Source organism: Carlito syrichta, unplaced genomic scaffold (assembly GCF_000164805.1).
Source record: "Carlito syrichta isolate Samal-C Ts95f unplaced genomic scaffold, Tarsius_syrichta-2.0.1 Scaffold308277, whole genome shotgun sequence".
In the NCBI taxonomy this organism is placed as follows: Eukaryota; Metazoa; Chordata; class Mammalia; order Primates; family Tarsiidae; genus Carlito; species Carlito syrichta.
Window position 1 is genome coordinate 536,443 of NW_007252373.1, and position 19,933 is coordinate 556,375.

The window sequence follows — 19,933 nt, forward strand, 5'->3', positions numbered from 1 at the left end:
ATCTAAAAATAAAACCACTGCTCTTTACAAATCATGATGAATTTTTGCCTAAATGAATTTCTTGTTTTGTTTTGTTTTGTTTTGTTTTTGTTTTTGTTTTTTGTATAACAGCGAGGAGGATTCAGCCATGGTGTTTGTTTCAAATGAAGTTGGTGAGCATTCCATCACCACCCGTGACTTAAATGTGAACGAGAACACCATCATACAGTTTGAGGTACTTGATTTTGTTCTATTGGAAATGCCTTAAATTTGGACAAAACTTAGGAAAGAGGAAAATCTCAGATAATTTCATGCATTGTGACTTCCCATTTTTGTGCAAGGACATAAGAGGTTTTGACATCATAACTCGCATTCACTGACAGAACCAGTTGTCCATACTAAGGTTTATTTCTGAATTGTTGTCCATTATCTATGGCATAGTTTTCCCACCTTCTACACTAGGAAGTTGAAATAAATTATTTTGAACATTACAAAAGTGAAAAGGATCATACTATTCTAGTATTGTTAGTTTCACAGTTTTTATGTGAAACAACCTTTCTTAGGGCCTAGGTCAATGTAACTATCGTCTATACCATATTGGCATATTTATATAATATTTATCATGATGTTATGAATTTTACAGATAAAATAATACTACAGTTTTTATGGTTTCAAATATATTTTCTCTGTGTATTTTGTTAATATTTATGCATTCCTTATATTTGTCAGGAGAGTGAATTAATAGTTATATAAAAATATTTACATATTTCAAAAACTTAGATATAATCAGCAGAACCAATGGTGCATTATGCCAGTGTTTAAGAGTATTAACTTTCCAAGACACTTGCTTCATAGATGATAAAAGATAACACCTTTAGTCCCTTAAGAGTCATTTTATCAAAAGAATTCAGGTAGAAACATGTGACTATGGTGGAAAAGTTTATCAAATGTCAATAGTTTGTTCATCAGAAGGAAAAGGAGTAAGTTTACACACTATATATAATAATATTTATTAATAAATTTAACTATTTATAGTTATACATAACTATTTATTAATATATATCAATATCTGGTTGCTATGATGTGATGGTGTGATAGCAAGAAAATGTTAATCACAATTGAAAAGGGGAAATTGTTCATAGAAAGAGTTGCATGCACTTATGTATTTTTCATTTAATGCACTTGAAAGCATGGAAAAAAGAATGGAATGGATGTTTCCCTAATGGTTAAGAAGGCCTTTACATAGAAACAGAGAGTAGACCAGTGGTTACCAGGGGGTGATTGGGGGAGAGATTGGGGAAGGAGTGGAAAGAAGTAGGTCAAAGGATACAAGCTTACAGTTATATAATATGAATAGGCCTAAAGATTTAATGTACATCATAAGGACTATAGATAATAATATAGCATTGTTTACTGAAAATTAGCTGAGTGAGTAGATTCTAAGGGCTCTTACTATACATACACACACAAGATAACTGCGGAAGGTAATGGATGAATTAATTCGCTTGGCTGTAGTAATTATTTCACTATGTATATTTTATCAAAATAGCATGTTATACACCTTAAATACAGTACATACGGTTTTTTAAAAGGTCTTTCACCATGCCAGGGAAATAGGGACAGTGATTGTATAGATATTGAACATGTGTTGAAGATTCTCCATGTACAAAACATTTGGGATTATTTAGAAGGTGTTATAAGAAGGAAAATAGAAAACATTCCTACCTAGTAGACTAGGTCAAAAGCTAATAGGTAGGATTAGGGAGAGTCTTTTATTATGATTTATTTGGCTTGGCTAGGAAAGTGAGCCAAAAGTGAACAATGGAATTGTCTCAGCCTCTGTCTTGCCCATTTCCTAGTTTTTTATAAAATGAGGTAAAATAAATGTCTCGCGAGTTCTTTTGAGGTTTTATGAAAAATTATAATTTGAAGGTAATATTCAATATTACTCAGTTAGGCAAAACAGAATTTTTTCGTGTTAAATATTTCAGCAAGACAGTTTCCAGGAAAATGGACTCTGGAAAATAATGAAGTCGTGAATCATTTCAGGGCTTGTTGCTCTGAGGTAATTTGTATCATTTTTTTTCCTTCTTCCTCAAGATCAACATTGGATGCTCAACTGATAGCTCATCTGCTGATCCAGTGAGACTGGAATTTTCCAGGGACTTCGGGGCGACCTGGCACCTACTGCTGCCCCTCTGCTACCACAGCAGCAGCCATGTTAGCTCTTTATGTTCCACTGAGCACCACCCAAGCAGCACCTACTATGCGGGAACCACCCAAGGCTGGAGGAGGGAGGTCGTGCACTTCGGGAAGCTGCACCTTTGCGGGTAAGGAACTGCTGCTTGGCACCACATTTGTTTCTCATTTGACAGTTTATCCCTGAAGTCATCGTTGACTTGCCACTTTATCAGCAGAAATGTCCTCTTTACACTTCTTCCCTAGTTCTCACTTGAAGCAGATCAAGGGATACTTAAAATACAGGACACTGAGCTGACAGAACTACTAATAGTTTGAAGGTAGAATTTTAAAACACACTGTGGGCTACACCCTGTGGTAGGTTCATATCCCCGTGACTGTTTATTAGATGAATCAGGAAGCAACAGATGTATGGTTTCCCCCTAATGTTGTGACTCTCCTCCTTCCCACCCCCACCTCACAATATAAATGCAGTTAGAATTTTATGACTTTCAAACATCTACCTCTGTCTCTCATGCAGGGAGAGAGAATGTAGGGAAGATGGAAGCCCATAGAATATTCCTGGTGTCTCATAAAATAAAAAATTGTTGGCACATTTCCCCCAGGCTTTTCTCCTTTTTCAACCTCTCAGCATTCTTGTTACATATATTTGACTCTTCTGTTGACAAGCAACTTGGAGATAAAGGTCTTCAACCCTAATAGAAATGAAATGAAAAGTATATTTCAAAAAAATAAAACTAATAATATAAATGAGCAAAGAGAGGAAGTCAACAAAGCAGCCTGCCTCAGAATTTCTGTCTTTTCTCTCAGAATAAAAAATTCTTTTCTTTCAGAGTATGTCAGAAAAGAAGAAAGTACTAATACCAAGTACTAATACCATACTTTCAATATGGAAATCGATTTATATTCCTGATGTGAAACTGAGCATAATTAGAAGTCTTGGGTCTTCAGGAAAACTACTAATACCTAGTACTTTTCCAAAAGGGTGAAAGTGAATTTTTAAAAGTCTGCATTTTCTTTGAACATAAATCCATTCATTCTTCACCATTTAATCACCATTGTTTTAATAACTTGATTGCTAAGGACTTTAATATTTTGTGTTGCCAACTGTGCTGTGTTACTAATCCTTGCTACTACACCAGGACATTATTCTAATAGGAAATTCAACTATCTTTTTAAGAAAATAAGCATTACTAAGCAAAATATCCTCAAGGTTCTCTCGAATTGATAGCCAGAGGAGGCCAGAGAGTCTCTGAATATCATACGAATAGATAGAGCTGATGACTCAGTCAGCACTACAAGAAAGCTACCTTTGTTTTCGGGGAAATATATCTACAGCAGAATCAGGCTGGAAAAAATACTTCAGGAAAAACTTTTAATCCAAAATCAGTTGTATTATTTAAGATTGCATGTTGCAAGAATATAAAGAGGCTTACAAAAAAAGTGGAAAAACTTGTTGGAAAGATACTGGGAAATTGTATGGACTTCACTCGGGAATTGTGAGGACCTCAGCAACAGAAGTTTGTGATTCTCCTTTTTATCATGGTGACATTTACATCACTCAGCAAACCATAGCTTTTATTTTCTGGGCCTCTTCATTCCAGATTTCCAGAAAAGAAAATCTGTACCTATCAGCTATGGCCAGGAAGCCAGGTGTTCTAACAGAAGCACAGTTGCCAAAAGACTCTGCCTATGGTCTAGGCAGGGGAAAAGGCCTGACCAGCCAAACAATTATGGACCATTATGGTCTGAATGTTCATGTCCCCTTCAAAATGTTTAAATTCTACCTCCTTTCCCCAAGGCAATGGTATTAGGAGGTGGAAACTGTTAAGAGGTGACGAGGTAATGAGAGTGGAACCCTCATGATGGGCATTAGTGCCCTTATAAAAGAGGCCCCAGAGGACTTCCTTACCTCTTTCACCACATGAGAACACAACAGGAAGGCACCATCTATAAACCACAAAGTAAGCCTTCAGCAAACACTGAATGTGCTAGCTCCTTGGTCTTGGACTTGCCAGCTTCCAGAACTGTGAGAAATAAATTTCTGTTGTTTATAAGCTATCCAGTTTATGGTATTTTGTTATAACAGCCTGGATGGACTAAGGCACCTATGAACACAGTATTCTGCTGGAATCCATCATGGTATTACTGAAAAGCACCGGATTTTCTCTTTAATGGACCTCTAATTTTTCTAATTGCTCAGCTAAGAGTTAGATTAAATAGAAAACAACCCTAAAGGTAAATTGTAGACAATGACTTTAGATGTTTTGCCAACTGGAACTTGCTTCAGCCAATTCCCACATGAAAATAGTCTTGTCTAAAGGAGTTTGAAGAAAGGTCACAAAGATCTGCCAATCAGAGACACTGATTGAAGATACCCATGCCAGAAGAGTGACCCAGTGTCGTGTCATGGAGACGGCCCTCGCTTAGCATTTGGTGATGTTCACTGCTCTGTACTCACACATAAGGCATGATAATATAATTTGGAAATTTAAATTAGAGAAATGAGATATCTATATTTTCACCCACGGGTGAAAGCCACTATAAAACATGATCCTATTACAGCATACAGAACTTAGACTGTCATGTTATTTGTATTCCATGGTATTTTTATTTCTGTGAAAAGAATGTAAATGCCATTCTCAGAATGATATAAACCTACCTTTCAAACTGCCTTCAACCATTTCTGTGAAGAGAAGAATTTGCTTTAATAGTCTTGTCTAGCCCTTGTTTCAGGAAAAGAATTAGCACTCTTCTTAAAACCCATGCAGGCATGAATTGCTGGAAGGCAAAAGTTAAATTTTCTCCAACTCAGTGAACCATTCCTTGGTTTGTATTTAGCATGGTACACAGTAATAGCACAAGTGCTATATGCAAAAAGTATATAAAGTCCATGTTTAAATTACTCTTTTTTGTGCATTTGTTGGACACTAGGTATACAAAAAATATATATTAAATATTTTCAGGTACAAATGGCCAACTCTTTTGCCTACACATATAATCAATATACACTTGAAGAACAAATGTTGAGCTTCCATTCAATTTTATTCCCATCACTTTTGTGTCCTTTAGTTTAGAGTCTTTTTGTCTTTAAAACTTTCTAATTGTTTTTGCTTTATGCAGTTTCCTAGTGAGTCAACCAAAACCCCTATTTAATGAAAGCAGTGTTGTGTGCTTGAAATTTTAAGTTTATGTTTAAAAAACAGATCCCTTTGAATACCACTGGCTTAGGAGAACAGATGCTGACATTCACTAAGGAGGATGGCAGCAAGAAATTTTCAAAATAAGATTTCAGCAGAAGGGAACCACAGTGAAACCAGACCCTTCAGGCCATTTATCACAGTGCTTGCAGTTTCTGTGTCAAGGCAGGTGAACAGTAATAAATATCCAACCAAGGTGGTTCATTTGTATTCAGAACATTTGAATAAATAAGAAGTTCAAAAAATCCTTGTAGGCTTTTGTTCAAAGGAATCTCCAGTCATTTTTCTCAGCTCAGCAGTCTAAAAGTTCAAAAGGTAAGAAGTGCTTCTTGCCAAAACTAAACTCTGAAAAGTATTTGAAAATAAAGTTTAATTATGAACTGGCATTTTGGGGGCAGCTTCATAAAGCTGGAGTCTTGATATAAACAATGAAATCAGGGTTAAAATTATTTATGGGAACTTGACTCCATCTGCTCTGGTATCTACTACACTTTAGAAGCCTAACACATGCATTTCCCTCCCACCAACCATCCCCAATCCTGGTGTTTGACTTCTAATTTCTTTCTTTTTTTTTTAGTAAAAAACCATTCAAACTGTAATTTCTATGATAATTGAAAATTAGAATGATTTGTAAGGCCCCAAAATAAGTTCCTTCTCTATATCCTATCCCTCTAAAATAAATCCATTTTCTTTTACCTGAGTTTTATAGATGATAAAATACATTAATGGACTGCTCCCTAAATATGTAATTATTTCCAAGAAGCTAACTTATTGTCAACAATATGATAGGACAATTCATCTCTAAATCAAAAGAAAAATTGTCTTTGATTTAAAAAGAATTTAAGAAATAAGAGAATTTTAACTAAAAATAAATCTGATTTTGTAATTTTTTTTTATCTTAAAAGCAATCTTTTGGAGCTCTCTGTTTCCAATAGGATAAAATTCAAAAAAATGCTAGTTTGGCTCATAAGACCTTTCACAACAAATTACATACAACAAACATTTACTGACCATCTAACATGTATGAAACACTATATTGGGCGCCATAAAAAGGTACCAAGAAAAGAGACATGAACATTGTCCTTTATGAACCCACAGTCAATAGCAAAAATAGGTACACTTTTAGATAACTCTTGTCGTGATAACTGTAGTAATGGAAATCCCATCAAAATTATGGAAGAGAGAGTAAAAAAGATTAGTCATTTACCTTAAAACCCAGCAATTCCACTATTACTCTTACTCAAAAATAATTGAAAACAGGTATTCAAGCAAATACTTGTACATGAATATTCATAGCAGCACTATTCTCAATAACCAAAGGGTGGAAATAACCAAATGTTCATCAGCTGATGAATGGATAAAGTTGGCATATCTGTACCATGGAATATTATTCATCCATGAAAAGAAATGAAATTTTGATACTTGCTACACCATTAGTATACCCTGAAAACATTAGGTTAAGTGAATAAAGCCAGATACAACAGATCACATATTGTATAGTTTCACTTATATGAAATATTCAGAATAGGTAAATCCATAGAGACAGAAAGAATTAGTAGATGTCAAGGAGGGGGAAATAGGGAGTGACTTCCTAATGGATATGCAGTTTCCTTTAGGTGTGGCAAAAATGTCTTGAAACTAGGTTAAACGGATGGTTCGGCAACACTGTGAAAGTGCTAAATGCTACTGACCTGTACACATTAAATAGTTAATGGTTAATTTTGTGTTATGTGAATTTTTTTTTTAAAAAAGGATTTGTTATAGAGAGTATAGATAGCAATGCTGTAGAAATCTTTACCAAGGAAGCCAGTCTTGAAAAAGATTGGAAGATCAGGTGAAATTTTGACATACTGATAGAATTGGGAAGGACTTACTGGAAATAGGAACTTTATTGGTCAAATCCTGGAGACCAAAGAAAGGAGTTTTGTTTCTGAGATGACAGATCATGTTTTCTACTTCATGAGTGTGGTGCATAGGCAGTAACTGTCTATTATTCACTGATAAGATATGGTTACTTTGAAGATGTTCTGTTGATTAGCTTTTGAAAGACTTGTACCTCTTTTCCAGATCTGTGCGTTTCAGATGGTACCAGGGGTTTTACCCTGTTGGCTCTCAGCCAGTGACGTGGGCTATTGATAATGTTTACATTGGTCCCCAGTGTGAGGAGATGTGTAACGGGCATGGGAGCTGTATCAATGGAACCAAATGTATATGTGATCCCGGCTACTCAGGTCCAACCTGTAAAATAAGCACCAAAAATCCTGATTTTCTCAAGGATGACTTTGAAGGTAATCTATTCTCATAAATTTTATGTAACTTTGTGAAGCAACTTATACGTTAAACACATTTTCTACAGAGAACTAATTATTAAGTTTCACTCTAGTATTTACTTATTACCATTACAATTGCAAACACCTAGTAATTCATTAGTTCTGAATTTTATAGGGTTCCATTTTGAACAATGGTCAATGAGAGACAACTAAGGCTATTTTCACCACTTTTTCCATCACATGTAATTTATAATTAATGATAATTTTAGAAAATATCTACAGAGGGTTTATCTTAAATGAAAAAAAAAACAAGTTTACAATAATATAAGTTCCTGTTATTGCTTTACCACCAACTCCTTCAACAGCCTTCCATTGTTTTCTGTACCTGAATTTTATAACAAGAATTCAATATTATTATATGTGAAGGTAATGTCACAATATAGAAAAATTCATGTGATGTAATGATTGGGAGAAAATATTTGAATTTTATATGCAACTCTGTTTAAACTAAGAAAAACATCTTTATAAGATAAACTCTAAATATAAAAGCTATCTAGGTCAAGTGCAGTGACTCATGCCTATAATCTCAGCAATCTGGGAGACTGAGGTGGAAGGATCACTCGTGTCCAGGAGTTGGAACCGAGGCTAGGCAACATAGCAAGTCTTCATCTCTAACCCCCCAAAATCAAAAAATTGTCCAGGCATGATGGTATGCATCTGTAGTTCCAACTACTTGGGAGGCTGAGGCTGAAGAATAGCCTGATCCCAGGAGGTCGAGGCTGTGGTGAGCTATGATTGTGCCAATATGCTCCAGCCTAGGCAACAGAGTGAGACCCTGACTCAAAAGAGGGGGAAAAAAGCTATCTATATTAGGATAGTGGATTTAAAGGATTTTCTTTCTTTTAGCCAAGTTTTTTTTGTAAAGTTGTTACATTTGTTGTTTCATAATATATTTTAAAACTAGATCTAGGTATAGCCATACAATGGAACAAAAAGGAATGAAATACTGATATATGCTACAAAACAGATAAGCCTTGAAAACATGCTAAATGAAAGAAGCCAGGCACAAAAGGCCATATATTATTTGATCCCATTTATTTGAAGTATCCAGAATAGGCAAATCTATTGACAGAAAGCAGATTCGTGGTTGCCAGGGCAGGAGGAGGGGATAGAGAACAATGACTGCTTAATGGGTACAAGATTTCCTTTTGGGCTGATGAAAAAATTCTGGAGCTAAGTAGCAGTGATGGCTATACAACACTGTGTATGTATATACCAAATGCTACTGAAGTGTTCATTTTAAGATAGTTAAAATGGTAAATCTTATGTGATATGTACAATGAAAAAATTAAGCTAAGTCTAAGATAAGTATTGGAACAGATTTGAGAACTGGTTTCAAAAGACATTATTTAACAGGCAATAATAAATTATGCTAAAACTTTTCCCATTAATAACTGATTTTTAAAATGTTATAGTAGGCTGGGTATGGTGGTTCACAGCTGTAATCCCAGTACTTTGGGAGGCCAAGACAAGAGGATTACCTGAGCGCAGGAGTTCAAGACCAGCCTGGGCAACTTGGCAAGACCTCATCTCTACAATAAATCAAAAAAATGATCTGGGTGTGGCAATATATGCCTGTAGTTCCAGAAGGATTGCCTGAGCCCAGCAGGTTGAGGCTGTGGTGGCTATGATCGTGCCACTGTACTCCAGCCTGATTGACAGTGAGACTCTGACTCAAAATAATACTGAGTGATCTCTCACAGAAACAAAGAGCTGAGCATCACATGTTCTCACTCATAAGTGGACCTTGAATAACTACTGTAATACTATAAGAAAAGGATTGACAGAAGCGGGAATCTGCGGGGGAGGGGGGAGTAGGGAGGTGCGATTAACAGTAGTCGATATCTGCCTGAGTTGGGGGGCACACCTCATCAACATGGGTACCTGCACAATGAATATTTGTATACCTCACCCTGAATTGTACCCCACAATTTTAAAATAAATACATAAATAAATAAAATTTTAAAAATTATAGTATATCTGCCTGAAACTATTCTCACATTAGAAAGGACACAGTAAAGGAGGCTGATGGAGAGGCCACATATGTTCCTTTACTTTGGGCCAGAACCATCCTTTGGCTAGCCAGTGTCTTTTTGTTCAGTACGGAGGAGCAGAAAAGAGGGGGTACCCACCTTGCTGGGCCATAGATACTCAGGAAAAGGCTCCTTCCTCCTGTCACATGGACCCTTAAATTATACAGCCAAAGCTAAACAATTCAAACAAGCTAAAATGTTGACGAAACCTCTTATTCCAAAATATAGGAGTTTAATATTTATGACTTCATTTTAAAACTACATAACACATTTACCGTATTTCTTTGAAAAATACAATACAACTTACTATACTTGGGGTCATAGGTAAACCACATTTTCCTCTTTTTTTAGGTCAACTAGAATCTGATAGATTCTTACTAATGAGTGGTGGAAAGCCATCTCGCAAGTGTGGAATTCTTTCTAGTGGGAACAACCTCTTTTTCAATGAAGATGGCTTGCGCATGTTGATGACACGAGAGCTGGATTTATCACATGCTAGGTAATCATTGTTAAATGCTGCTGAAAAACCACATTGTGATGAACAGTAGTAGAACATAATCAAATCTGAAAGAAGCAGAACAATCTCACAGACAAGGCCTTCCATTAGAAATACTTAACTTCTGTCTTGTCAAAACCTCCGCTAAGACACAATTTATATAATTTCTATTCTAAAACTAATTATTTACATAATTTCTATTCTATTCTAAAACTAGGAGAAATTTGTCCAAAAACTTCACTGGAAGGAGGCATTGCTAAAGAGACAAAAGTTAATGACTGGTGTTTTACAAGACTGAGATTGAGAAATAACCATGTTTATTTTGCTTTAACTTTAAGAAAATAATATTGCATCTTCTTTATCCACCTTCTACCCAACACTTTTCATTAGCACTTGAACTCCGTAGAAATTATTTACATTTATTGCACCATGCTTAGTAGAAAGCTTAGTTGAAATGTAATGCATCTTCAAATCATTCACAATTAATTTATCTCAATTAGCAATTTAAGTTAAGAACATTTGAAGTGCAGCCTTATTCTTTATAACCATCCTTCCAATGACTCACTCACATGTTCTAAGTAGTCATTTTCTGAACTGAGCACAGTTCTTCAGAAACAAACATTTTAAACTGGCTCAGAGGATTATGTCTGTCAAGATGTGTATCCCTTGGTCATTTGATGAGCTAAAAACTTCACAAGGAAAGTAAAAAAGGCAGTTTAACACGTATAAGATGGAACCTGACCTATTTTTCCAAGTGAACAAAGAAATGATGATTTTGTGTTTTGAAATATTTCAGAGTATTTAAAAATACATCTTAACATATTTATTCTCTCTTTATGCTACATCTTTTGTTTATTGATCATAAATTTGATCATGCTTTACAGAAAATACTGTTCTATCTGTAAAATAATTTTACAATTACAGAAATGAGATTGTATTTATTTTATCCCATTTTTATATATACTTTAATTTGATGTTTCTTATTTCAGATTTTTATTAGCAGCTAAGTTCTCTGATTGACAAATTATTAGGTTTTCCAAATAAGTTATTCTGACATGGTTTATCACTAAATTAATATAGAGATTTTATCAACACAAGTAGACAATATGCTAAAAGTTTTTTTCTGTAAATGATTATTGTTTTTTAAATGTAAATATCTCTAGGCACTAACCTTGTAGGTTTTCACGAATTCAATGTTAAAAGTTCTATTATGTAGCTCATCTCAGTAGCATGCTGTGTAGGATTTGCATATATTGACCTGAAAATGCTCCATATAAAATCCCAATTTTTTCAGGGTCATGAGACAAATGAATGGGGAGGGAGAACTCATGAGGAATGATTGGCTTTGTATATGGTACTGATAATATTTTTTATTATACATCCCAATGTATTTCTCATGTCTGGCATGCATACCTTATTTGGTATGTATGTTGAGTTACATGTGAAATTTATTCTGCATTACCAGCTAGCATCATGGCCAGGCCAGGCACCAGCAGCTTGCCTGCCAAAGATAATATGTGAGTTAGTTTTCACTGGCACCCAGCTGGTTGCTGCCACTCTGTCCACCTCCCTGCCAGCTGGGAACGTTGCCACTGGCTGACTGCCACTGTTCTCAGTGGCCAGTATCATCCATCCCCAGACCCAGCAACAGTCAGAGGCTGGCACAGCCACCACCACCACCCCACACTCATGATCCCTACCCTGGCACAAAAAAGAGAAAAGAAGCCCAAGTTTGACATACCTCTTCCAAAAGATGCCTGGCCTTTCACAAAGAGGTGCTACAACTGGTGAATTTAAATGTGTCTCCCAAAACCAATAATAGGATATCTGAAAAATTACTGGTGAAAACTGAGAAAGGATGATCTTGCCAATAATGTGGCATAAATTACATTAACTGTATTCTTCCAGTTTCAAACACTAAGGATTCAAATTTATCTTATATAGATGAACATGCGTACTCCCAAACTTGGACAGCCTTTAGATCCCTCCCATATTCTTACAGAACTGCCAGAGGGCTCACTGAATGCTCATTTCCCTCAGCCTCTCCTCTAAGAAGAGATGTGAGATACAAATATGGATGCAGAATTGCCTTTTATCAGACTTCACATTTAATTAACTCCCTGTCGCATTAGAAAGGAAAATCAGGCTTTGAAATGATGACTTTGGACCTTCATTAAATCATCATATTCATTACAGTCATCTCTTCCCCTATAACCCTTGTGTGCTTGTCTTTTGTTAACAATGTGAATTTCTCATTAAAGTAAAACTCCCCAGTAACATTTGCTAATGTCAGATTTGTACAGTTCTTCGTGAGACTGGGTTGTGGTAAAGGTGTTCCAGACCCCAGGAGCCAACCTGTTCTTCTACAGTATTCCCTAAATGGTGGCCTCTCATGGAGTCTCCTTCAAGAATTCCTTTTCAGCAACTCTAGCAATGTGGGCAGGTACATTGCCCTGGAGATACCCTTGAAAGCCCGTTCTGGTTCTACTCGTCTCCGCTGGTGGCAACCATCTGAGAATGGGCACTTCTACAGCCCCTGGGTTATTGACCAGGTCAGTACCTTCAAGATTAACTATTTTAATTGTTATCTGAGCTGAATGTGTCCTTAGAAGTATTTAGTCCAACCTTCTTACTCGTAGTCAAAGGCCAGCAAGGACAGTTGAGTGACTTGCCCAAGGGCACACAGCTAAATTAGATATGGCATTTAGCTTCCTTTCATTTTCTATTTCTTTAACTGCCTAAGCTTATAAAAATAAAACAACAGAAGGCCCAAGTCCCGCTCATAGAGGATACTGCCATTTGGATAGAGGGACTTTATCAAGCGTGATACAAGGTTATAAATCTCTGAAAAGGAAAATGTGCAAATTAGCACTGGTGCCACATGCAGTAGTTCCCAAATCCTCTTTCCTAGCCTTTGAAGAAAAAAATAAATAACTCTTCCCAATACCCTTATAGACTGCTCTAAAGGCTCTTTATACATAATAAAATGTGTATCAAATAGAACTCAAAGAACCTGTTAACAAATCACAGAGTTCATGCAAAGAATTGGAACTGAAATGCCTTAGGGTACAATTGTCCTTAAATAGAAATTTTACATGGAAAATAATCACATATAAGCCAAATTTTGCTTTCACAGCTTGGATATGTGTAGTTTCCAAAGGCACAATTTGGCCCATGTGGACTGTGAATGGTTTTGTCAATCTTTTGATTTGTTTTCTGTAGCTTCTTGCCAGATGGGCAAGCAGACCACATAAAAATAAATAAGAGCATTCTGAAAGGCCCCCTAACATTATGCTAGCTGTGTAGTGCCAGTTCTGAGCTGCCTGACATAAAAACAAACAAACAAGAAAGCCCAAACTTTCCCATATCTTAAAACCAAGTTGAAAATTTGGGGTTTTTTTAATGCATTTCAGATTCTTATTGGAGGAAATATTTCTGGTAATACAGTCTTGGAAGATGATTTCACAAGTCTAGATAGTAGGAAATGGCTGCTTCACCCAGGAGGCACCAAAATGCCTGTGTGTGGCTCCACTGGTGACGCCCTGGTCTTCATCGAAAAGGCCAGCACCCGTTATGTGGTCACCACAGACATAGCTGTGAATGAAGATTCATTCCTACAGATAGATTTTGCTGCCTCCTGCTCTGTCACAGATTCTTGCTACGGTAAGTCTTCCATGTCCAGATAGAGGGACAGAAGTATCCATGAGTATCTGTGACTTTCTCTATCCTAGGACTATGCTGCACTTCTGGTAAGTCCATAAGTAATACATAAGTGCTCTTTGAGTCAAACAATATCATATTCTTGAAAACTTTATGTGTAAATTGAGTTTTAGAAGCTGATTTTTGAAATAAACAGAATGTGAACTTGTTTTTTTGAGCATATATACCTGAATTTTTCTTATAATTATAAATTAAATAGCAACCTAAATCCTAATTCATAAATACAGATTTTTTTGGTACCAGACTTGTAGAATAAATGATATACTACTTAGAGTATCTTTCCATTAAGGACTTTCATCACATCAAGAGTGCTGGGCATAAGCAATAAGATTTATACATATATTTGTATATTCTTAGATTTTAATTCTCAGATTGGACAAGTTATTGTCTCTTTTCCATACCTCAGGAATCATAAAATTTCATTGTTCTCACTTTGCCTTGTATTTTTTGCCATCATGGGTAATAGCACATTCTGGGCTACCTTCATTGTGACCAATTTACATTCCCCAGGTTTAGTGTATGTGCATACCATGTATACACACTCAGACTCATCATAGAAGAAATAAAAACTGATATCGTTGCACACTTGGACCCTTCACCTAAACTGACAGACCTGTCAGGATTCTCAGAGTCTCCTAGTTTTTCACTACTCCATATCACTCTTCTTCCAAAAAATGCAAACTAGAATGTTCACAGGAGCTTTGGTCAGTTTGGGATTCTGCAGCAGGGGTGGCTGAAGTTTGAGAAAATTGATCACTTCCAAGGTCCTCCGAAATCCTCCAGAATCCAGATTTTTAAAATGTTTTCATTAGTTTGAATTTAATGAACATATCTTGGGAGGAATCCCAGAAGTACTCTTTATACCTCAGACACAATCAGTCAACACTAGACTAGTCAGTGGGGATGGAACTTGGAAAAGGGAAGATGGAAAAATAGAAGGTACATTCATACCCTGTCTTCAATGGGTACAGACTAATTGAGGGGATACCTCAGAAAGATTCCAGTGAATCAAGAACTCTATGGAGTGGTACTGATGCAAAATGTAAAGAGAACTCAAAAGAGGGAGAAATGACCAATGGTGGACCAGTCCATGGAGTCAGGGAACATTTCACAAAGGAGCTAAGAGGACCTTGGTAACTAAAGTGAATTTTAAGAGTGGATGGCAAAGAAAGGATCCCCCCCAAATGAGGCTGAAACCATAAACAAAGAAGCAGATGTGAGTGTTCTCCTGGTCTTTGTGGGAAACCATGAGCAGATCAGCCTGAACAGGCAATATTGATATCTAATGGAAGATAACAATGTGTGTTGATTTTGAAAACACACTAGACTCTTACCCACTTATTAACACAGGAAGTGGATGAGAGCCCAAAGAAGTGTTATCACATGGTTGACCTGCAGCACTACCAGAACTGAAATTCTGCCCTCATGAGCCCAGCCACATGAATTTTCTACTGTAGGCTGCTACAACCTCCTGAGAAAGGTGAAAATGAACTCTAAAATGAAAGAGGAAAGTGACTAAGTGGAGCTCACAACAAATTATGAAGGGCGGCATGGGAATTTGTGCTTGATAAGGTTGCAAACAGGAGAGTACAAGTGCACAGGGCTGAGATGAGCTCAAAATCCAATGATGGTGGGTAGAGAAGAACCTAAGTAAAGAAACCACAGTGGTAACCTGTGTATGAGGCGCTGCAGACTTGGATAGTATGGCATGAGGAGAAATGGAATGGATCAAATTGATATGAGACACTGCAAACAAAATGAAAGAAGCAGCAAGTCTTAGGACAAGTTCATAGGTTGAACGTAAGGGGTAAAGGAGAAAAAAAGAATAAAATTTCTAAAATAACTTCTAAATTTTGAACTCAGAAAACTCGTGTAAAAGTATTGCAATTGATACAATTTGGTAGTTAAGAGATGTTTGTTTATAAAGGAAAATGATGAGGTTTTTTGTTTTGTTTCGTTTTGTTTTTCAGTTTAGGTGAAAGTCGTTCTAAGTGAAGATACCCTTTAGTGAGGAGGACATAGAGTAGGGAAAGCAGGAGTGTTGTCTATACTGTTCATCACAATACACCCAGCATCCAACTTGACGATGGGCTCAATAAACATAGGACAAATGAAAAAAATCCATTTTGAGACATACAGTTGGGAGATTTAGGCACAGAGGTAATAGTTGAAGCCCTAAGAGTGTACTTGTAGAATAGAAGGCAGGAAGCAAAGTCTGGAATAATGCCCGTAAATGAGCAAGTTACCAAAGTAGCCAGAGAATAAAAGTTAAGCAGGAGCCTCAGAATAACGTCCTCCAAATAAAGTTTCAAGAATCAATGAGTAATCTGTAATGTCCAATGCTATAAGGAGGACAAGTACATTGAAGACTGAGACAGGGCCATTGTATTGGTCTAGAAATCTCAGAACAGTATGTGGTCTTCCTATGGCCACACAAGAGAATCACCTGGGAAGCTTTAAAAGCTCCTGACACCTTGGCAATGCCCCAGAAGAGTTCAGTCAGAATCTCTGGTGGAGGGACCCAGGCATCAGTAGTTTCATTATATATACATTTTTTAAAAGATTTTAAAGATGTGGGGTACAATTCAAGATGAGGTATACAAGTGGACATCATACAGGTAAAGTTTGGGCTTCCCTTTGGTCCCCACTTTGCCTGGTTTGAGATCAGGAACCCTTATTGATGTTGTGTTCTTCCCCCATCCCACCCCGGCAGTATCCCACTACTGCCAGTCCCTTTCTTATTGTATTATGGAATTATGGTAAATGTTCAGAGTCCACTTATGAGTAAGAACATATGGTACTCTGTTCTTTGTTTCTATGATAGATCACAGAATATTGTTGACTCTAAATCCATCCAAGTTGCTGCAAAGTTCATATGTTTGTCCTTCTTTATGGCTGTGTAATATTCCATTGTGTATATGTACCAAATTTTTTTTAGTACAGTCCAGTTTTGATGGGCAGCATGGTTGGTTCCATGCTTTTGCTATTGTGAATAGTGCTACAATAAACATGTGTGTGCAGGTCTCTTTTTGTAGAATGCTTTGAGTTCCTCTGGGTATATTCCCAGTTGGGGGATTTCTAGGTCATATGGAAGGTCAATTTTTGTTGCCACACTGTTTTGCGTAGAAGTTGAACTGGTTTGCATTCCCTCCAGCAGTGCAGAAGTGTTCCTTTTTCTTCATATCCTCTCCAGCATCTTTTATTAATGATTGCCATTCTTACTGGGGTAGGTGGTCTCTCAGTGTGGTTTCAATTTGCATTTCTCTGATGATGAGTAGGCTGAGCACTTTTTTGTGTGTTTGTTGACTGCCTGTATTATCTTCTTTTGAGAAGTGGCTATATATGTCTTTTGCCCACTTTTTAATGGAGCTGTTTGTTTTTATCCTTTCAGCAGGTGTCAGTTCCTTGTAGATTCTGGATGTTAGGCCTTTGTCAGATATACAGTTGACAGATATTTTTTCCCATTCTGTGGGCTGTATCCTTGCTCTCTGGATGATTTCTTTTGTTTTGCAGAAACTTTTCTGTTTGATGAGGTCCCATTTGTCTATCTTATTTCTTATGGCATGGACACCTGGGGTTTTGATTAGGAATGGTTGCCAGCTCCAATTTCCATAAGGGTGTCTCCTGCATTTTCTAAGATTCTTGTAATTTGAGGTTTTATGTTTAGGTGTTTGATCCATTTAGAGTTGACTTTTGTGTATGGTGGTCAACCAGTTTTCCCAGCACCATTTACTGAAAGGTTCTCCTCCTCTCCCCAATGGTTGTTGATGGAGGCTTTGTCGAAGATGAGTTAGTTGAGGAATTGAGATTTTGCTTCTGGAATCTCTCGCCTGATCCATTGATCCGTATGCCTATTCTTATACCAATACCAGGCTGTTTTGATTATTGTAGCCTTATAGTAAAGTTTAAAGTCTGAAAGTGTGATACACCCCGCTTTGTTTCTTTTGCTAAGGATTGTTTTGGCTATTCGTGGTCATTTATGTTTCCATATGAATTTCTATATTGTCATTTCTAGGTCTGAGAAGAATGATGTTGGCAATTTAATGGGTATTGCATTGAATCCGTAGATTGCCTTGGGTAGGATGGACATCTTAACAATGTTGATTCTTCCAATCCAAGAGCATGGAATATTTTTCCATTTGCTTGTGTCATCTTTGATTTCTTTAAGCAGTATTTTGTAGTTTTCATTGTAAAGATCTTTTACTTCTATGGTAGGAAGCTATTTCATATTTTTTGTGGCTATTATGAATGAGATTGTGCTTTTTATTCGGTTCTCTGCCTGTTTGTTGTTGGTGTATAAGAATGCAACTGTCTTTTGCACATTTATTTTGTACCCCAAGACTTTGTCAAAGTCCTTTATCAGTGCAAGGAGGTTTTTAACCAGTCCTTTTGGATTTTCAAAGTCTAGGATCATATCATCAGCAAAGAGGAATAACTTGACTTTGCTTTTCCTATTTGGATACCCTTGATTTCCTTCTCGTGTCTAATTGCTATTGCTAAGACTTCCAACACAGTGTTAAACAGGGGGGTCAGGGTGGGCAGCCTTGTCTTGTCCAGTTTGCAGGGGAAATGTTTCTAGTTTCTGTACATTTAGCAATATGCTGTCTGTGGGTTTATTGTAGATGGTGCTTACTACTTTGAAGTATGTTCCATCTATGTCTAGGTGTTCAAGGGTTTTTATCAAGAATGGATGCTAGATTTTATCAAAGGCTTTTTTCTGCATCTAATGATGTAATCATGTGGTTCTTGTTTTTACATCTGTTGATGTATTTAATTTCATTTATGGTCTTGCGGATGTTGAACCAGCCCTTCATCTGAGGATAAAACATACTTGGTCATGGTGGATGATTATTGAGATGTGTTGTTGGATCTGATTTGCTAGAATCTTGTTGGGAATTTTTACATCTATGTTCATTAAGGATATTGGCCTGTATGTAGTTCTCTTTTTTGTTGGATCTTTATCTGGTGTGGGTATCAGGATGATATTAGCTTCGTAAAATGATTTGGGGAGAATTCCATTAGAATAATTTTAATAGGATTGGTATCAGCTCCTCCTTGTATGTTTTGTAGAATTCCACTGGAAAGCTATCCAGTCCAGTGTTTTTTGTTTGTTTGTTGTGTTTTGTAGGTAGTTTTCTTAAGATAGAGTCAATTTTCTGGTTGTTATTGGTCTATTTAGTGTCTCAATATCTCCTTGTTTCAATCTTGGGAGGTTTTGTGATGTCAGAAGATCCTTCATTTCATTTAGGTTATCAAGTATGTTTCCACCTACATAGTAGGCTCTGATAATCTTTTGTATTTCTTTGGGATCAGTTGTGACTTTATTTTTTGCATTTCTGATTGTGTTTATTTGTGCTTTTTCTTGGTCACTCTGGCTAGGGGTCCATCAATCTTGTTAATACTTTCTAAGAACCAGCTTTTTGTTTTGTGGATGTTTTCTGTGAAATTGTTTATCTTTGAGGACTTTGAATATTGAACTCCAGTTCCTTCTTGCTTATAGTGTTTCTACTGATAGGTCTGCTACTACTCTGACTGGTTTTCCCCCGGTAGGTAGTCTGACCTTTCTCTCTTGCTGTCTTTAGGATTTTTTCTTTTGTGCCTACTTTATGTAAGCAAATTACTATGTGTCTAGGGGTTGTTCTTCTCATTTGATGTCTCACATTTGAATCACACATCTCTTTGAAGCTTTGTTCTTTCTTTCTGAGTTTTCTTTCTATGTTTTTTACAGATCAGGTTAATTCAATATTTTGGTCTTCAAGTTCTAAGATTCTCTCTTCTGCTTGATTATTTCTGCTATCCGTGCTTGTCATCTTGTTATTTATTTCCTGGATGAAATTTTTTATGGCCAAAATCTCTGTTACAAGTTCTTTCAGTGTTGTATCTTATCTATCTTGAGTCCTATTTACTCTTTCCATCCATTCCCTAATTCTTTTTGTATTCTGGGCCAGTTGGTGGTGGCTTTCATTGTTTGGGCTC

The 19,933-nt window shown here is 36.6% G+C and overlaps 1 protein-coding gene across 1 annotated transcript in view; it reads left to right on the forward strand.

Annotated features, from left to right (window-relative positions):
* The window catches only part of RELN (reelin), a 534,724-nt gene that overhangs the window by 449,203 nt on the left and 65,588 nt on the right, over window positions 1-19,933 (forward strand). The window contains exons 39-44 of the mRNA XM_008065395.1: window positions 112-214; window positions 2,080-2,309; window positions 7,446-7,666; window positions 10,093-10,240; window positions 12,531-12,789; window positions 13,651-13,900. Coding sequence (XP_008063586.1) covers window positions 112-214; window positions 2,080-2,309; window positions 7,446-7,666; window positions 10,093-10,240; window positions 12,531-12,789; window positions 13,651-13,900 — 1,211 coding nt within the window. The remainder of the gene's footprint in view (window positions 1-111; window positions 215-2,079; window positions 2,310-7,445; window positions 7,667-10,092; window positions 10,241-12,530; window positions 12,790-13,650; window positions 13,901-19,933) is intronic.